The following is a 19,974-nucleotide window of genomic DNA, read 5'->3' on the forward strand; positions in this document are numbered from 1 at the left end:
CAGCTGGGCTGGCACGGAGACAAAACCCCAGGGCCCAGGGCAGCCTGTGGCTCCCTGGCAAAACAGGCAACCAGTGGGCGCCCCTCCCGTCCCCCTGCACTGCTCCAGCCTCCCAGTAACAAACTGGGGCACCAGTGCATCCCGCTGCAGCCTGGCACTGGCCCTGCAGCTGCGCTGCTGATGCTGCCCCGGGGCAGCCAGAGGGGCTCAAGGAGGAATTCCAGGATTGCCTGGAATCCTGCTGTGTGTTTTAAGGAAGGGGAATTGGGGTCCCCTGGCTCTTGAAATGCCCTTTTAACCCTGTGTGTTCTGACTGTACCCCACAGCTGCAATCTCTGCACCTCCCTCCGGTCCCACCAGCAATGCATCCAAGGGCAATGCTCCCTGAAGAAGAGCCTAAACCCAACCTGTCTGAGGCTCCCTCCAAGAGGGAAACCCCACAGCTCCTGTCTCCCCTGCGTGGCCCAGCCCTCGGAGCACAGCACGGCACCACCTCCCCTCTGTCTTGTACCCCACCAGCCCCAGGCCTGCTTCAGACCTCAGCAGGTGGTTTGCAAGCAATTCAGTGCTGGGGGGATAAAACAATCCTGCAAAAGGTGCTGCTGCCTGGTAGGAAAGGGCAGAAGAAAGAGCAAACAGGCTTTTTTTTCCCCCCAGGAAGTACATTGGGAGGGATTTCTAGTCTTCTATTTATAGCAGGGACTGGCTGACTGGCAAAAAATAAATATTTTCTCTGCAGAGCGGGCAGCAGCTCTGGAGGAGAGACCCAAAGGACCTGGTATTTGCCTTGGTGGGGAGAACCATCCCCCCAGCCGTCACCGAAGTTTTCCAGCAGACTCCTCCCCAACTGGGTCTGTCTCTCCAGCAGAAGTGAATTTTTGTTGGTTCCTGGTATGTGAGAAGAGCAAGGAGCAGAGTTCTTTCCTTCGGACCGCTGGTAGTGCTTTGGAGAGCAGTAGCAATGGGGAGATGGGAGCATCGGGGAGGATGGAGCAGGTCTGAGCTGACAGACCGTCTCTAAAGCACCGACCCTTCTTCCAGCCTGGCCTGGGGAGCTGGGACGGAGCCACCCGCTCCGCGCTGGGGAGGAGGGGCTGCACCAGGCGCTCCAGGGCTCTTACTCCCGACCGGGGAAGGGGGACCCGGCAGTGCCACCGCGTCAGTATCGGGGATGATTGCTATCGATGGCCAGGTAGGTGGGAAGGAAGCGGAGAATGCCAGGAATGTGGCGGTGACGCCGGCACCCGGTGTCAGCCAGCAGTGGCACTCCCTAACGACGCAGGCTGTCGGAGCTGGCTCCTGAGTCATAGCTCCTGCTCCTGCTGCGGCTGCTCCTGGGGCCCGAGCTCCGGCTGCTGCTCCAGCTTCGGCTCCGGCTCGTCCGGTAGCTGGAGTAGCTGCGGCTGCGGCTCGGGGAGCGGCTGAAGCTGCTGTACCAGGAGGAATAGCTGCCGGCGCTGCTGGACGAGGAGGGGCTGGGACGGTAGTAGGGGATGGGGCGTTTGCGGGCACTGTGGGGACACAGAGATGCGGGTTACCAGCAGCACAAGGACACACTTACTGCCACAATCTCCAAAAAGCACTGTTCACTCTGGGCAATAATCCCAAAAATGTGATTGTGTTTGATTAAAAGGAAAAAGAGATCAGCTAGCTGACGGGCCTTGGGATTCAAACCACCCACCCCCACAGCCCTGGGGAAATCCCAGCCACTCAGTCTACTTGATGTTGTCCCAAAGAGCCCTCTGCATGAAGGGTAGAGTCAATAGTTGACTCTTTCCATTGTGGGACACCTACCACAGGGCAGGGTGAAATAAAAACCTGTGAGGGAATGCTCTTGGCACCTGAGTCCCTGCTCTTAATCTTACTTAATCTTCTTTTTTTCCCTTCAGCTATTGTAAATTGAGACCCTCTCCATCCTCCCTCTGCCTCCAGCTGGAAATGCCCAAGCTCTAGAGGAGGGGTGGAAGGGCCTGCTGATCAGGCTCAGGGAACCCGGTCTCCTGGAGAAACCTCCTCTGGCGAGGGCTGGGACCCAGGGACAGCCCTCATCCCCCCGGGGAGTGCCAGCTGAGCCCTGTCTCCGCGGGACGGGACAGCATCCCCTTGCCTTGTGATGCGCCGGGCTTCCAGGTGGCTGGGAGAGTCTCTCCGGCGTTTCCTCAGGGGGGAGTAGGAGCGGCGCCGCCGCTGCCGCTCCCGGTGCGACTCCTTCTCGCTGGAGCTGTACTTGTGCTCCCGCTCGCGGTCCCTGCGGAGGCACAGCAGGGGATTGTCACTGCAGGGGTTTCGGGGGGGTCAGGGATGGACAGACAATGACAATGGAGGCACAGAAGGGCAGAGGACGCTCAGCTCCAAAAGGGACAACTCTAAGTGCTGTGGTGGTGTCACCTCTGAGCGCTCACACAGCTGGACAAACAGACTGGTACCACTAATTGCATCCAGCAGTGTCTTCCAGTGGCTTTGCACTGCCACCCTAAGATGGCTTCCAGGGCCCTGTGTCAGTGGGTGCAGTGTGTATTTAGCTCCTGCTGGAGCTGGCAGGAGCAGCCCTGCCAGCAGGCCCCACGTGAGCTGAGGGCCTGGTAGCCCTGCAGGGCTCCGCAAGCCTCGCCAGAAGGAGTGCCGGTGTTGCTATGGTTTTCTCTTTTGTTAAATTCCCATACACGTCAGCGCAGGCCCTTCTGTGCAGTGTGGCTGGTTTCATACACCCTGCTCAGTGCCATCTGCAAAGCAACACGCTACAGGTCAAGGGCCTGCCTGATCCCTGCAAGCTGCAAGTGTTCTCCTCACCAGCATGGGGATTGTCAAAGCCTGCAAGAATCGACCCTGGCAATGTACGATCTTGAGGCTGCAAAATGTTCACAGCAGCACAGGTGCTACCGGGAAAACCTGCCAAAGGCATCACTAGGGTTGAACTGGGAGGCTGTTCCCTATGGTGTGTGGAGGGAGTAGAGGTGCTTGGACTGTGGCACCTCAGGGTATCTGGCATCTGCCCTCACAGCAGGGGCCCTTCCATGAGCCTGACAACTCTTTGTCAGAGCTGTGACTCTCAAAAGCAGAGTGTCTTTCCCTGCTGCAATCAGATCCATGTCTGACAGGGCTGCTGGCTGTGTGGGCAGACCCAGCTGGAGCCTCGGGCTCTGCCCACCACCCACAGCAGCACGACAGTGATGGAGGCAGGGAAAGTGTGAGGCAGCAGGTAGCACATGGGTGGACAGCAGATGCCACAGGCAGACAGCTGTACCTGCTACGGCTGTAGCGGGAGTAACTGGGGCTCCGGCGAGGCCTCGAACTTCTACTCCCAGGACTTTTTTTGCAGGATTTGGAGGAATAGCTGGGGGAACGTGAGGAAGACCTGGAGACAGGAAGGAAACATGAAAGAGTTAAAGATGCTGGAGGGTGAGGCTGTACCACACTACTCCAAATGATGAGCGGGTAAAGATGTCCCATTCCCCAGGGTCTCAGCCCAGCTCTGCATGGCCAGTTGTGGATCCCAAACTCTTACACCTCCCCCTGCCAGGAGCCTGCTAGCTGCCAAGAGCTAGCCACTGCCCCGGGTCACAGAGACACCGTTCCAGCTGGCCCTACCTCCTTGCCGAGGAGCAGGACCTGCTTCGGGAGGAGCTGGGCGAGGCCCGGCGGTGCGAGGAGCGGCTGGAGGCGGGGGAGGAGCGGCCCGTGCTGCTGCAGGAGGCGCTGCGGGAGCCGGGCCTGCGCGGAGAGCTGCGCGCCGCTGAGGGCAGCGGGATTCGCTTCTTGTCCTCTGAGGAGCCCAGACATGACGGTAGGCACGCTCTGTGAACAGACATTTGGGCACTTCTTGAAGCTGTGGCTGAACCCCCTGGCTGAGGGGAGCAGCATGCTCCAGCAAATAACATTCCCATCCTTCCATTCCCTAGCTGGTGGTGAAAGGGATCTCTCAGCTCCCCAGGCTGCTGTTGCAGAAGACCCCATGTGTGTGTGTTGGAATCCAAGAGCTCACCCTCCAGGCTCTGCCAGGGAGAAGAGATCTGGAAGAGCACTGTGGCAGCAGCTCATGTGCCCCATGCCCAGCACAGCAGAGGTGTCAGGCTGGCAGAGCCTGGTGGGGCCAGCGAGCAGTGCTGGTGCTGGGCAGGGAGTGAAGTCAAAAGTGCTGGAGCAGGGGAAAGGCAGAGCATGGCAGGGCAAGGGCTGTGCTCCAGCCTGGCTGGGGAGCAGCGTCAGTGGGCACTGAGCAGACCTGTCCTGTTGCCTTTGGACAGCTGCGTGAATTCCTCCTCTTCCTTCTGGAATGAACTGGGGTCAGAGCCCAGCAGCCAGGGCCAGCTGCAATCCCAGCTCCACCCATGTGAAGGCAGAGTTACCCCACTGGAGTCACCGTGTAAAAAGTACAGACAGACCTAAAATTTTACCCTCTGACTGAAAAATGAGGCTTATTCTTACTAAAACCCATTATCCTGGCTCCCACCTGTCACATTCAGTGCTCCAAACCATGTCCTGGCTCTAACTTTCAGCCTTTAGGACCCAAGGGCCTGAGCTGGAAGAACTCCCTACAACCACAGCCTGAGCACAGCCCTGGGTACCAGCTACCACGCTGCAGTGCCCTCATTCCCAACATGCCCTGGCAAAAACCCAGGAATGGGAGCCGGTCATGGAGGCTGGCAGCTACTCCCCTCTCCTGAAGATGACCTGTGGCACTGGGTGGTGGTTGGATGCCCTGTGGCCCCAGTGCAGAGCTGCTGCTGTGTTATCCTGCAGCCAGCCAAGTCCTTGCCCCTCCCTGTGCTCCCCACTGGCAGGAGATGCTATCTTGTCACCCTGGAGCTGTGCTGGATGAGCTGGGAAGAGGAAGGGGCACGCTGGGTTTGGCTCACTGGACAGGAGAAAGAACAGCCCATAATGACGTTAGTGGAAACAAGTCCCTCTTCCCTTCCCCACAGTAGGCAGAGAGGGAGAATTAGCATGGCAACCCCCAGATGCTCCTTTCACATTGTGCCCAGAAGGGCCAGAGACTTTTTTGACATGGCCGTGCCCAGGTGAGCAGGGACGTGCTGTGACCACAGCCTGACCCAGGCCCAAACTCTGCATGAGCCACAGCAATGCCAAAACACTGCCACAAGCAATGTCCAGGGATGTGATGGCTGGGTTTTATCTTCCTCCTCAGGCTACAGAACTGGTCCTTGCTGAGTTCTGGACTCCAGACTGGCAAGACCGTGGGTCTGGTTGGTACCTGCCTGCCTCCAGAGCACACAAAGCTCCCTGCCAGCTCACCACGGCAGCTGGAGCAGGCAGGAGACACAGAGCAACAACGTACCAGCAGCTACTGGTAATCACTGACCTTCGGTCTTGTCCCTGGGCATCTGGAGACAGATTTTCCAAAGCTGTTCCCTTGGTGTGGGAAAAGCAACTGGTGAAGGAATTTCCTGAATCAGAGCTGTTATCGCTGTTGGCCAGTTTGGGCTTCCCGGACGAGAAGGCATGGCCAAAGCCATCATGGACTAGACTTCTTTTCTCCTGGCTGTCCTTTGACCTGGATGAGCTCGTTTGAGTGGAGGGAGGGGAGGAAGTATCGTTTCCTGAGTCATATTCATGATACTCTCCATTCTGGCTGGCTAGGTTGCCAGGCGGGCTGTCTGTTTTGGTAAAGAGGTCAGCAGAAGACCCTGACTGAGAGATCTGAAAGCAAAAAAGCCATTTGGCATTGTTTGAATGGTTTTTGGGGGGGTTGTTTTTGGTTTTACTTTGCTTTTTTTTTTTTTTTTTTTCAAATAAACCCAGAAATTTTACCATCATGATGCACTGAAACAAAAGGAAAGGAAAGAAAAGAAACAAAGTAAGAAAGAAAGAAAAAAAGAAGAAAGGAGAAGAAAACAAAAGCACATATCCCTAAAAGAAATCCACAGTAAGAAGAAACTTATTTTCCCCCTGCTATAATAACGGGAAGATTTAGAGATCATGCAAAGAGTATCAGCATGCGGTTCATGTTAAACAAAAGAGTTCAACAAAGTAAGTGGGCAACCAAAGAATTAAAATAACTAACTAAATAAAAAATGTAACAGAGGACAAAGCCCTTATTTAACCTTAAAAAGGGGAGGAAAATAAAGGGGGTATATACATATAAAAACCCTACATAATCCTTGCAAAGAAAACAAAAATGAAACAAAAACTTAGATGAGTGAATTTTTTCCTTAATAAAGTGGCTGAACCAATGTCACTAAAATAAGCAACAAAAAACCAAATCAAATCAAATTAAGGGCTTCTGTAGAAAGCAAAAACTGGCAAATAAGCTTATCACTTTGAAATTAAAAAAAAAGAAAAAAAATAAAAAGAAAAAAGAGGGTGAGGGGAAAAAAGAAAAATCCCTTTGGAAATAAAAGGTATACAGATATTTCTTTGTGTGCTTTTTACCCCCTGAAGAAGATATAGCTAATGCGCTCAAGTGACCTCTAATAAATTCCCTGGTGTCTTGCGGATAGCATCCACTTACCCATCAAGAACTCCTCCTTTAGTAGGTAAGGTGTAAGAAAAAAGGAAGAGCGGGCAACATAAGTCCATCATTAGAGTCTCAAATTACATGAAAAAAACATAAACCCTCTCTTCAATCCACACTGCCAACTGTTTGCTGCCTCCTCTATGCAAATGTCATGACTGCTTTTTGTCTGCTCGACTGTCTCCCTTATTATTCATTTTTGTTTCCTTCTGCTTTAAATTAGCCTGTCCAGCCCGTTCCTGGAGGCTGATGGCTTGTGCTGAAAGCTGCAGCTTGCACTGAATCCCCCTGAGCTGTATAGAAATGACAAAGGGAACTCAGTGAGGGAAGAAGCAAAAGAATGGAGGAGGAAAAGTGTCCTCACTGTGGGGAAGGGGACAGCAGCCCTGCTCCTGCCAGCCTCTGCAAGGGGGTCCAGCCACACCCTGGCTGGGCTGCTGAGCACAACAAGGCAAGCAAGGACCCCAAACTCACACAGACTGACCTGGGCAGGGCTATTCTCTGGGACCCTGAGCACCACCAAGGGGATTTACATCACTCCAGTATTTTATAGTTCAGTTTTAACTGCACTGGCATTTACCTGAGCCAGCTCAGGCATGTGGCAGCACTGGGAGTGAGGCTGTGCTAGTGCTAACATCTACCCTTGCAATGGGGTGAGAATTAGGGCCCAATGCACACATCTGGACTCTCATGTGGCCTCCTCCTCTTTCACTCAGAGCCTCCACTCTCCTCAAACCCACTCGTGAGGTTTGGTGCAGGGTTCTTAGAGTGGGGACACACAGGTTTGGCTCCCCCCACTCAGGACAGTCCTCCAAACATGTTCCCAGCAAGCCGTGCTCCCTCAAACTCGTGCACATGCCCTCATGCCACACTCTGGGGCACACAATGCCCCGTCTATGCCATGCTCTCCACACCAGGGACCTGGGCCATGCCCTTACCAGTCTGGGACCTTCTGAGCCAAAAAACCACATTGCAATGTTGGTGCTATCTCAGGCAGCAGAGGAGACCTGGATCAGCTGTCACACAGCAGGCACAGGGCCAGTACTTTGGAAAGTTTAGCTCTGGATTGAATGACTTTTTCATCCTCAGAGGGGCTGCAGACTCAGCCTGTGTCATGTTTCACATGGATCTCCTTCATCCTATCAGATGGTGCCTTCATATCCACACTGCTGCCTGTGGCATTCAGTCTGTGTCCCCAGGGAGGGCTGCTCCCGACCCAGTTCAAGGTGCTAGCTGGGACAGGGACAGCTGACTGGGACACAGGTGCTGAACCAGCAGGGACTGAAACCAGAGCAGAGCTACCAACACCCACAGCAGCTCTCAGCACAGTCTGCACAAGGATGGCTGCCCACAACACTCTGCTGCTCTGAAAACACCTGGAGCTGGAGGATCTCCAAGTACTTTCTGTGTTGCCAGGGAGAGAAGCTTTACTGCTTCTGGGAAAAGGGATTGCTTCATCCCAGCATATCCATAATGGAGTTCCCCATCTCCACCCCACACTAGCTTCTAACTGATGCTCAGTCCCAGCTCAGAGGAATCAGAAGCCCCAGTAGCAAACATGGGAAATTAAGTGATCCTTCTTCATTAGCCAACTTGCACCTTCAATGCAGAAGCCCTGGACAGAGCAGAAACGTCTCCCAAACGCTCCCAGCTAGGAATGAGTGGAGACACACATTGCAAGTCCTCATTTCAGCATCTGGAACTGCTCCTTGCTTCTTCTCAGCTCTAGCAATACTCTACAGGTCCTTGCTTACTCCAGCAGAAACTGGAATGTCACAGGAGCCCAAGGGAGCCAAATAGCCAGCTCTGCTTTTCACCAGCTCTGGCTGAAACCCTGATGCCACATCCAGAGCCCCAAGAGATCTGACCTCTGTGCTATGGACCGCTGCCACTCTCCCCAGCCACATTTCAGAATATACAGGATTGCACTTTCAAATACATTACCAGGTATTTTTTCCTTAAAAGAAGGGTTTTGGTTTGCATTTAAGCTGAATCCTAACCCAGAGACAACCAGCTTTACATCACCTTTCACTTACAGGCATAAACAGCCTGTGAGGTACTCCCTGGCTGCAAGGGTAGGATGAGCATGGAGTGGGCACAGGGTTGTTCCAAGGGACACTGACCCCAGCATCACACACAGAAATACCTTCCTTCTGTTCCTTCCCAGTTTAAACTGAAAAGCTATTACTGCTGCCAAGAAATACAGCAGTTTCTTGGCATTTCTAAACCAGCTTTTCAGACTGACTGCAGGACCTGGCATCCTTGCTTCTGCTCCGCCTTGGCTGACATCTACCTTCAAAGCAGCAACTGTTGTCAGCATATCGTCAAATGAATGGGAGGATCAACAAGCTCCTCTGTAGTTCAACATCTGTGGCAGGAACACTCTGGGAAGAGGCAGTGTGGGTATCAGTGAAATATGGAGCTGACAGTCTGGGTGAGGGCTGGAGGGTCTGCGTGGGGCCAGGGAGGTGCCAGGGGGACACAGAGGGGACACAGCAGCTTCTCAGCCCCACCACCCTGGGGCACCAGGCTGTAACCAGTGGCTTCCTGCAGGCTCTGGGGGAGGTTCTGCCCTGCAGCAGGAGCCAGGACAAGTCTCAGGGTGCTCAGCTTGCCTGCCTGCTCAGACCAATTCCCCGTATTCCCCACTGGGTGATCTTGGCTTTGCTTGTGGTCCCATTTTACTGAACGTCTTGCCAGTCACCCAGGATGGAAACAGAGTGCCACATCTAAAAACACTTCACGGAGCTCAATTGAATCACACCATTCTGTGTGATTCTGAATTCTAATGGCTTTTTACTTTTCTAGGGTGGCTTAAAAGAGCCCGCTCTTTCACAAATCTAATTCTCTCTATGTGAACATTTGGATTTCCCCCCACACACAACACCTAATAGAGTAATCAAATAATCTCAGTGAACTTTGTTTCATCCAGCTTTCAGCAGGGAACATACTGCTGCCCTCAAGGGAACCCAGGATATGTATTTATTGGATTTTTTTTTGTTTCAAATCATTATTTAATCAAGATGAGGGGGGAGCAGAAATGAAGCACTCACTCATATTCCAGACTGTAATTCCAAGTGCAATCCCAGACCAAGAGGCAGCGCAGTCTAATAGGTTACAAAAATACAATCACTGCTCTTCTTCCAATTAAACTGCACAGCTCCATTTACTGTGCCACAAACAGCCCCGGGGCGAGAGATGACAATGTTCAAAGTTGTCTCAGCCATGCGGGGACAGCAGAGTGGCACAGCCTCACTCAGAGCTGCAGGATTTCATCCGTGGGCCTTTTTTCTCTTGTTTTGCAACTCACTTCAAAGCAGAGTTAATTTCTCTTTCAGAGGGGCATAACGCCTGCTTTTCTCTCTTTTTCCAGGCACTGTGCTAATGAAAGGAGTGAAACACTTGTGTCGGTGACCCCGGCCGGCATCTGCCAGCGCCGCCGGCGCGGGGCCAGCACCTGCTGGGGCTGCTGGGGCTCTGTGCCTGCCCTGGGGCTCCTCCACCTGCCAGGGCTGGGGGACACGGCCTCACCTCTGCTGAGAGCCTACCCCAGCTGGAAAGCCAACTTTGACTGAGTACAAAACCACAAGTTCTGTAGGAATTCAGTATTTTGGCACACTTACGAGTCCCTGACTCAAGGAGCACTGAGTGGGAAGATCCCCCTTTTTTTGGCTGGATGGAGAGTTCAGGGTGAGGCTTTCTGTACCACAGAGCGGGGAGGCAATGACACAGCTGTCCCTGCAAGCCCTGAGCGTTTGGGTTATTTGGGGCTGGATGGTGACACTGCTGAGCAGCCTGGCTCACCAATACACTGCTGGGGTAAACTCCAGAGAATGCCAAGCAAAAGGTTTGTTTCTTTTCAAGGATCTTTTAAGCCTGCTAGGGTGCTGGCATTGTATCCCCACCTCAGCTTGAGCCAGGCTGGCACTGCTTTGGAGCAAGGGTTTGTCTTCCACCACCTCTTTTTGGTACCTGGTGCACAGCCCAGCCCTTCAATGGATACAGGCAATGATCCTTTCCCTCCAGCTGCTGCTCCCAGCACTGAGCTGTGGATTTGTCACACAATAACCAGGGGTAACCTCAGTCCCCCAGCTGGGAGAGGAAAACAGGAAAAGGAAAAAAAGAGTACAACTTCTATATTTATGGAAGGTTTTGCCTTTCAGCTCTTGAAGGGCCCTGTCTGCTGTCAAAAATGTACTGCCTAGCACTCAAAATAATAGCTTTTCCTATATAAGCCAAAGCCCAGCCTAGAAAACAGCAGCAGCAAGCTGCCATAAGGTTTCCTCAGCCTTCCAGCACACTCTGTCCCAGTCCCTGCACAGCATTTCCCCAATCTACCTTCCTGCAGACACGAGCACAAAGACAAACAGCATCATTTGGGGCCAGCTGTACCCCACTGAGCTTCACTGGAAATCTGGCTCAAGCTTGTGATAATTTGTGGCATCACAAATGAGTTACAGTGAAAGCAAAGGAGCTGGCAAGGAAAGTGTATGCACGGTGCAGTTATCTTCATCAGCAACAACAAAGGCAATTAGATCTGTGCCCTGCAGGTATTTATATTGCACTGCTAAAGGAAAGCAGGGTGGCACAGTCATCCATCTGTGTCGGTATGGAATAAAGTGCCTGCAGCTGGGCAGGGGTATTCTGCACAGAAATAAATGCTGCACATTACCCACAGCCTCTCTGTGCCTGCTGAGGCACAGGCCCACAATCCTGCTCTCCACAGGTGCCTCTTGCTGCACGGGATTAAAGGAGGAGGAGAGGGAGAAGCTTGGAAATTCACTGCCATAAAGAAAAGTAGCAGGGAACTTCGAGGTGTTTCTGCATGTGTACATGCATGTGTGGGTGCATCAGCTTTTGCATAAAGAGGGAAGGAAGCAGCAAGGTAGATGCACAGGCAGGACATTGTTTTGTGTGCTTTATCCCCCAGCAGTTCCAGGCAGACCTAGTTAGAAATTGTGGCTGTTTCATTACAAAGGAATGAAGACAAATAGGGTGGGGAGGATAGCAGAATTTACCACAAAGCACTTCAAATTTTCAGAAGCAAAATAATGTAGAATGAAAAACATCTTGAAAAGCAAAACCTTTGTTTTGGAAGTGCTACAGCATTATCTCATATTTCCCTGTATCTCTGTGTATTTTCCCTGATCCTCCTTGGACAGCCCCTTTTCTATGGAGATATGACAGTGCATCTCCCTAGGTAAGGATGGTTTGGTTTGGAAGCCCATGCCAGATGGAAGGATAGGGAGTGTAACATACCAACTCTCACAGAGGACTGAAACATGGCATTTTTGAATCCTAATTCTGATTTTTTTCACAAAATCTTTTATTCTACAGCTTTTTCTTTTTTTTTTTTTTTTTTTTTTTTTAATGTATGATCAACATATTCTGCAAGAGCACATTTTCATTTCAGGCTGCTCTCAAAGTCTGACAGAACGAAGCTTATTCATAGAACAACCATTTAACTCATGAAAAGGAAAGGCTTCAAAGGGTTGTGTATAGTCATTAATAAATGAGACTAAAGGTTCCCATTCCATTTTTCTCTTGCCAGTTTTGAGTACATGATATTTAATGACCTTATTCAGCAAAATTTCAGGGGCAGCTCTTAACCAGGGGCTTCAATTTGAGCAAGTGCTTAAATGTGCTCTTGAATGGTGTCCCAAGAGAATGTACTTCTTCTGGGGACAGGAGGACAGTAGTGGCTTTCATAAGTCATTATGCCTTTTAGTCATTAAAATATTTGCCTAAGTTATTAACCCTTACTAGAAAGAATACAGGAGTATCCTGATGACTTTTACTTTGCATCCACCCCCTGCATCTGGAACTATCAAGCTCTTGCCTTTCCTTCCCTGCAGCTTTTCCATTTGCTTCACTCATTTACCTCGAGTGAAGCAAAATGGAAAAACAAGTGCAGGATGCTTGAGTTTAGCTCATTTTAAAGCTTTTAAAATTTTAAATGAGAGTTTACTCTTTCTCAGGAAACAGAACAGCTGGCAGTTGGCCTCACAGGACTTAGAAAGCCTGGCTTCCGAGAGAGGAAACCTAGCACTAATTAAAAACTAGGCTTAGGCTCAAAAGCATTTATGAAAAATACGCTGCTTGAACTCAACAACACCCTGGTGACATGATGCAGTCTTTGGCTCACTGTTTTTTTTGGGGAGGGGAGGAGCTCTGAGCTCAGCAACACCCCCAGTTCATGACAATGAGCTTCAATACCTTGTTTTTCTTCCTGTGCGTGTGCGTGCCCACACCAGCGTGTGGTGTGAGGTTCTGCTCTCCAGGCTGCCTTATAAGGCTTTACAAGCAGTGACTCACATGGCCCCACACGCTCTATAACGAGAGCAAATATGCATATCTATAATGTTGAGAGACAGCTTGTGCCTGTCTGTACCCACGTACAATCCCTGGGTATTTTGATCGGCACGCTGTCTGTGTGGGTGAGTGGGTAGAGTCTCTCCTCTTGCTGGCACCATCTCTCTCCTATCTGATGTAGCTCCTGCGTGTGGCTGAGCTATTTCCAACTGATGACTGGGCCTAAAGGAGAAAACAACTTTGGGGCTTGGAGGACTCTAGTCAAAACACCTCTAGCATTACACATCCACACGGTGTGACTATCAGATCCTGCACTACCTCCAGTCCTATGCAGCAATTTCTCTCTCCAGAGTGCCTATCTGATACCAACACCACAGTCAGGCATCACACCTCTGCTTTACTGCTGCCAGGAACAAAGGGGAAGCATGCCGCAGAAAAGGAAGACTGATATCAATCTCTATCTAATATTTCTCTCCATCTCTTGCTCCCTCAATTCATGTATTATATCATCTCTTTCTGTGTATATGGAAAAACATCCCAAGGCACTGAGCCTGATTTTACCCTCAGATGCACATGCAGTTCCCATTAGCATCAATGAGGGCTGCTCATAACTTCCAAATTTGGCCCCTGGGCTTGTCAGTCCAGAGAAACAGTGATCTTAGAAGGATCCTGATAGTCAGAAAACATCCCATGCCAATAATCACCAGCTCATTAAATGTAAATGTTCCTTCTGTATATGTTTGATACCCTTTTTCAGCCTGAAGGACTAAACTTTTGACTTTTGGACGTTAAGACCAGTGAAATAAGTTCACATCCAGCTGAGCAAAGACTGCATAACAAACTCTTCCCTTTAAAATATCGTTTCTGGAGGCCACTTTTTTTTTTTTTTTTTTTTTTTTTTTGTTAAATGTCCTCAATTCATTATTCATAGGCTAAAGACTTTTCAAGTTTTCCCCCTCTCCAGCCCCACCCTTGGTGTGAAAGTGCTGAAGGAAGGAATGACTTTACATACATTGGAAAACAGCACCATGAATTAATAATACAGTTTAACCAAGTTCGTCTAACATCACTATAATTGAGTTATAAAAATTTCATATCAGAGTTCTTGCCCAGATTCCTCTGGCTAGTTCAAGCAAAGAAGGACAGTGTGTAATACTTACTACTTCCTTAGAAGACAGGAAGCTGTAGAGTGGGAGGGTTTGGCTGGCTTTTTGACTGGCCTGAACCTCTGCAGAGGAGCTTCTCTTTGCTGTGATCTTTGAATGGTGCCAGGAGCGCCTTCGCCGTGTTTTACGCCCTTCCTCCCGAGACCTGGCTCTGTGCCTCCAGGAGACAGGGACACCAAAATGTTATTCCTTAGGATTGCACTAGTGCCCTTTCCCAGCTCCACACCAACCCTTTGCAGGTCTGTGCTAGGACTCTGTGTATGGGAGACTGTCCTTCCACATGACTGCTCTGTGGAGTCATGAGGGAGAGAAAAGGGATGTTTTGCTTTACTACTTTAAAAGAAAAATAATAATTTTGCATCCAGGCTTTGGACCTTAACCTCAAATTTCAGCTCCAATGCATGATTTTATGGTGGCTCGAGGCAAGCCATGACCTTCCTGCACCATAGAATGTTCCTATGGTGACACACCTCCAAGAGAAAACACACTCTGCTCTTGTATGAGCACCCCTCCAATTACTGATCGCATTCCTCCCCCCACTGATCTTCAGCTTTTCATAAGAAAATTCCCAGTACTTAGGAGGAGCGAAGTAGGAGAGTGGGGGTGGGCTGTTCAAGTGCTTTCAGAGAACATGAAAAATGAAATTATTATGTGTATAAATGACTTGCTATTGCAGCAATCCTGGGTCTAGCACCAGCATCCACTTAGCCGGCCCCAGGACGCATCTGTCATCCAGAGGAGAGATTTTAATCAGGTCAAAGACAATGACTACAGATTGCCATGGGCAAATATATTTCCATTGCTAAGACCATGTTTAAGGGTTTCCTGGGACATCAGCAGTACAAAACCCTTGGGCTGGGGAAGGGACACTAGACTGGAATCAGCTGTCATGGGCTGAGCATCAGCCGTGGGGATTAGAAGTGACTTTCAGATCAAAAAGCTGCAGCCACTGCTTCCTGAGGCAAAACCCTTCCATGGCCGAGACCACAAACAGCTCAGCCCCCAGCGTGGCACTGCTGCTGCCAGAATGGGAAGTGGCTGTGCACAGAGAGCCTGGGGGTCACACAGGCTGTGGCAGCCACATCCTTGAGCCCAGCAGGCAGTGCTGAGGACCCTGAGCTCGGGAGCAGTGCTGTTACCTGCTCCGGCAGCTGGGGGAGTGGGAGTCGGAGCTCTCTGAGCGAGAGTGGCAGCGCCGATGCCGATGGGATTTCCGGGTGCGCCCACGAGAGCTTTAAGAAGCAGAGAAAGAAAACCAGCATTAGGTTAGCAAGTGGCGGATGCAAGAGCCAGCAGCTGAAGGCTGAGGTCGATAATGTTCAAATCAGAAGGGAGGTATGCCTTTTAAACCGAAGAGATTGGTGTGTGAAACGCGGCACAGAACATCAAGGCACGAGAAATTCTCCATACCTTCATCGCTACAGTGACATCTTCCTGAGATCTCTGCTAGCATTTTACACACAAGCTATTAGAGGTTGGCTCTGTAGCATGCTGGGGGAAGATTTGTGGACAAGCATGTGGGAGTGCAGCAGCCAGCACCAAGACTTTAAAGAGCCATGTGCTTGTCTTTCATCCTGCAGTCTACCCTGTAACAGCCAGGCAGCTGCCCAAGCCCTTCCTGTTGCTGAGCCTTGGGGGAAGCACCATCTCTGTGTGCAGCCCATCACAAAGCTCCAGCCCTCTTCCTAGTCCTTGTTAAAATGCAGGTGCAGAAGGACAAGCTCCAAGTGATAGAGTTCACCCAGCAGCAGCCAGCCTTCCCCGCCCTCTCCAGGTGGGAGCATTTCACCAGTCCTGTGGGCAGTTCTTGTGGATGCTGCACAAAGTACAGCTCTCCTAAGTACAGCCTGCCTCGTGCACAGTTCCTGCTTGAGAGACAGGACCATTCTGACAGGTGCCCAGTCACTGCTGCTGCCTTTTCTGGCAGGGCCTGAGGACAGTCCTCAGCAAACTGTGTGCAGGGGACAGAGGGCTTGCTGCAGTTCCTTTGCACCACCAGGCTGTTCCTCATGGATTACCTGGCCCTGTTACCTAAGGGCTGTAGTTGTCCATGCCAACAGCTGAAGTCCTGGGTGCAGAGAGCAGGGTGACAGGCTAGCTGCCACCTTCTGTGCCCCATCCCTCACATCTTGGTTCACCACAGCAGTTAATTTAGGTCTGGAAGCGTTTCCATCTGCTCAGGCTGGCATGGCTGTGCCAGCAGGCAAAGCTAACTGTGGGTGAGCTGGTGGGAACAGACTGACTTCATGGCCACACTACACAGGCTCTGACAGCACAAATACAACCTGCTTGGACAGCATTTAGCAACTTGCTGGTAGAAAAACTCAGCAAATAATTGCTTGAGAACAGCATCTCCCTTAAGACAAAAGGGCAACCTCCAGGGCAATTCCTTCAACTCTGCTTGGCTGTTTTCTTTGATGCCTTTCACACCCAATGATTCTGTTTTTCTTAAACTTGGCATTTTGGGATCCTCCTTTCTTATCTCCATACAGCTAAAATCAGCAACACCGAACATCTTTCACTCATATGGTGGATTTGTGTGAAAATCCCTGTGTTTGCCCTTCACCCCCAGCACCAGTCCCTCCAATTTGTCTTCCCTTCCTGCAGAAAGGAAGGCTGGTCCTGTGTGTTTTAGATAACCAGTTGCTTGATGCAAAGATAAGTCAAAGCAGTGTGATTATAAAAAATCCTCATGGGATCCATCTGATCCACGCCTGGGAGCAAAAGATTTGCAGAAACTGGGAGTGGCTGAGCTCTGATTTGCCAGCAGAAAAATGAGGCTAAAATGCCTTGGGGCTGGTTTATCCCCCAAGAGCAATTCCAGCAGCTCTGGTTCCCTGAGGTCAGGACACACCAGCAGGACATGGATCTTAGCTTTAACTGCATGGTTAGGCTGGGGAGATGCCTCCTTTTACAGATAACCTAGGAAGCCTCTCTTTTACCTCTGAGGTTTCTAGGTGCAGGGCAGCCCAGCTTGAGGGGAAACTGAGCTGAAACTGTGCCGTTTAATGTGCAGAAGTCTTAGTGAAAAGGAGACTGGCTTTCTGCATGCAATGGAGATGGCCTGTGAGGCAGTATCCCGAGGCCCAGCAAAGCTAATCAGGGGGTCAGTGACCAAGGTTCAGCCCCAGGACTGTTACCTTGCTCTGAAAGCAGGTCAGAAGCCACAAATTGCAGTTCCCAGAAGACAGAGAATGAAGGGGAAAACAGAGGCAGCTTACAGTCCCGAGGAACGGTTCTTCCTTCCAGTCCTGAGGAACCCCATTTCGTACCGTGCCCCTCAATCATGTGCCCGACAGGATTGTGCTCTGCTAACACTCCAGGGCTGAACCTCAGCTCCAGATTTTTGCAACTCCATCCCTTCCAAGCAATCCCTTCTCCTCCCCTTGACCCCATTCAGATCCTTGGCTGTGTTGTACCTCATAGGTAGGTCCTAATGCAACCTCCTAGAGCAGCAAACCAGGAGTTGCTGAGGCCCTTCCCACAAGGGTGTGCCAGCCTGCCCTTTTGGCAGGTCAGTGTTCAGCCTCTCATGCTGCCCCCACCAGAAAAGCTGGAGCCTTTTCTCTGGACTGGGTGGACAAGACTCTGCACATCCGTGCAAGATACACAAAGTTCAGAAAGAAGTGTCACAAAAGAAAGGCAGAGGAAAGCTCTCCAGCCTCTACAAGCCCTTTTCCATTCCAGCAAAACCAGAATTGCTGGTTTTAGCTTCAAAATAATCGTGAGAAATCATTAGAGTTGTGCCACAGGTGTTAGCTCCAGGGGCCCCACCACATCAAGCACTTCCTAGCCCCACACTGTGCAGGCAGGGCAGAGAACTCCATGAACCACTACTTACTGTTTTTTGTGTTTTCTTTCTTCCTTTCTCTTACTTTTGGGGCTTGAAGAACTAAATAAGAAATGGCTAATTAATTCGGAGATTTCTGTTCCGATAAAAAGCTGCACAATCACACAATCAATGTTACAGCTCAGTTGCCCAAGAGCATGCAGTAAAAATGAAAGGGACTCATGGTTGTCACGGCACAGGGGGTCTGAGTGCCTGCTGACAAATCTGCTTCATGGGCTTGGCCAAAACCCTCAAAGGGATCAGCCAACTTGGTGACTTTGCCTTTTTCCATAGAGAAAATGAGTATTTCTTGATAATCCATACACAGATACTGGAATCAGAAGAACTCTTCCAGTCCACACCATGGGAGTCACCAGACCCACATGGAATGGGGGGACCCAAGGGGATTCCACAAAGAAACACAGAAGAAATGTCTTCTGCCTCCAATCAGTGAACATCAGCCTTGAGGAGACCATTAAACTCTTATTTCTAAGGGACCACCCACACTTGCTCAACTCTTACCTGTGCCTTCTCTTCTTTGATGATAACCTGCAAGACACAAATATGTACACTGAATACAGGGTCTCACAAAATTGGAAATTTGAGTCCAAGTCAATGTGTTTAGGCTCAGACTGTGCACTGAGAGAAGACCTCAGGCAGCACCTGGGCAGAATGGTCCTGCCTCTCCTTTAGGCAGCTGGTGAGGGAGCAGCTAAAAAATACTGGTTTGCAATATTTCCCTACAAGTAACTGAGAACATGGTCCTCAGGATAACAAGTCTTTAGAGAGATCAGATACATCCCCTGTCTCTGGTGGGTCTTTTTTCTCTGCTACTGCCTCCAGTTATGCACTGCATGTAGAGGTGGGTCCATTCCCTGGTTTTCTGTATGAAAGACCAAATAGCAGTCAAGGGAAAAATCCTCTCTGTGTAACTCCAGAGCAGCCTCACAGCCAAACCAGCATCATGGCTCTGTCTTGCCTCCTGGAGCACCATTGGGATGACATAGGACACACCTAAATGGCTACCAAGGGTTCAAAGCCAGAGTCTCTGACCCAGGACTTCTATCAGAAGATGGCATCCACAAAAGAGCATAAGAATTCCTCTTTGGGAAGAAAGTCTTTTAGAGAAGTTCCTATATCTTTGTCTCTCCTTCTCCCTTGCTCTTTGGAGATTCAAGCTCAACTTTTCACCCTGATATTCACTTTTGGTAGCTTCTCTCTTTCGTTCAATATATTATAAATACATGAACCTTCTTAGGGAGATGGAATCCACTGTTCTCGTCAAATATTGGTTTAACAGCTGAGAGAAAACAGTGAAATATTTGCAATTTTAAAATTTAATCATGCTCTTTGAATTAAAAATGGACTTCAGAGGGGAAGGTGGAAACAGTCACTGGGGCTGGGAGAGGAAATTGGGATGTGGGTGTGGGGAGTTGGTCTGTGCCGTTTTCTGGTCCTGACACTCTCTGCAGGCTGGGGAGGGCTGGGGACCAGCACAAGCCCTGAGCACTGATCTCACTGGCATTCCAGAGCATGGACACATGTGAATAGGACAGCAAGGACAGCAGGCTGAGGCTCCACAGACCTCTCAGTGATTTGGCTTGTCCACCTCTGTGTCCCCACACCCCAACAGTTGACATTTCTCTGTTTGCACTGGGTGGACACCCCATTCCATGCCCTCCTAGCCCAGAGGGACTCGGACTACGCCTCCTCTTGGCAGTGTTCAGAGACTCGTACCTCTCTGCCCACTGGGACCAACAGCTGCCCAGGCAGCAATGCCTTCCACCCCTTCTCCAAACCCCTAAAAGCCATTGCATCTTCAAAGAAAAAAATACCTGGTTTTTTTTCGCTTCTTGGAGCTTTTCTTCTTCTTCTTCTTCACAGGTGAAGGGCTGTAGGAGGGAGACCTGAGGGGGGACAGAGAGGCATTAGGGACCACAGGGCTACTCACAGCCATGCTGGCCACCCCAACACTCACCCCACCACCACTGGCATCTCCAGGGCAGAGAGTGGCTGGGGGTCCTGGTAGGAGCAGGATGGGCCGAGGGATGAGCCTCAACCCAGCTCTGCTGCCCTGAGGGGAGGGCAAGAAGATGGTGGCTCCTCCCTGGGCTGTGGAATCCCCAGGCCTCACTCCTCCATCTTACACTGACCCTTTTCCCTCATACCCAGCCAAGGGCTGCCCTTCCTGTCCC

At 50.6% G+C, this 19,974-nt stretch overlaps 1 protein-coding gene across 3 annotated transcripts in view; it reads right to left on the reverse strand.

Moving 5' to 3' along the window:
• Positions 1-451: 451 nt before the first annotated feature.
• SRRM4 (serine/arginine repetitive matrix 4) overlaps positions 452-19,974 on the reverse strand; it is a 40,631-nt gene continuing 21,108 nt past the window's right edge. Inside the window, exons 4-13 of one of the 3 annotated variants that reach the window (XM_054288857.1) lie at positions 19,615-19,686; positions 18,302-18,328; positions 17,792-17,842; positions 15,090-15,182; positions 13,945-14,101; positions 5,321-5,658; positions 3,589-3,795; positions 3,245-3,355; positions 2,108-2,248; positions 452-1,511 (exon numbers count right to left, since the gene is read on the reverse strand). In XM_054288857.1, the coding sequence (XP_054144832.1) occupies positions 1,271-1,511; positions 2,108-2,248; positions 3,245-3,355; positions 3,589-3,795; positions 5,321-5,658; positions 13,945-14,101; positions 15,090-15,182; positions 17,792-17,842; positions 18,302-18,328; positions 19,615-19,686 (1,438 nt within the window). In that variant the 3' untranslated portion in view covers positions 452-1,270. Of the gene's footprint in view, positions 1,512-2,107; positions 2,249-3,244; positions 3,356-3,588; positions 3,796-5,320; positions 5,659-13,944; positions 14,108-15,089; positions 15,183-17,791; positions 17,843-18,301; positions 18,329-19,614; positions 19,687-19,974 lie in introns of all 3 variants that reach the window. The other 2 variants (XM_054288856.1, XM_054288858.1) reach the window with 2 other exon arrangements.

This window comes from Melozone crissalis, unplaced genomic scaffold (assembly GCF_028551555.1).
Source record: "Melozone crissalis strain CALT ecotype California unplaced genomic scaffold, PUWL_Pcris_2 ptg000063l_1, whole genome shotgun sequence".
Lineage (NCBI taxonomy): Eukaryota > Metazoa > Chordata > Aves > Passeriformes > Passerellidae > Melozone > Melozone crissalis.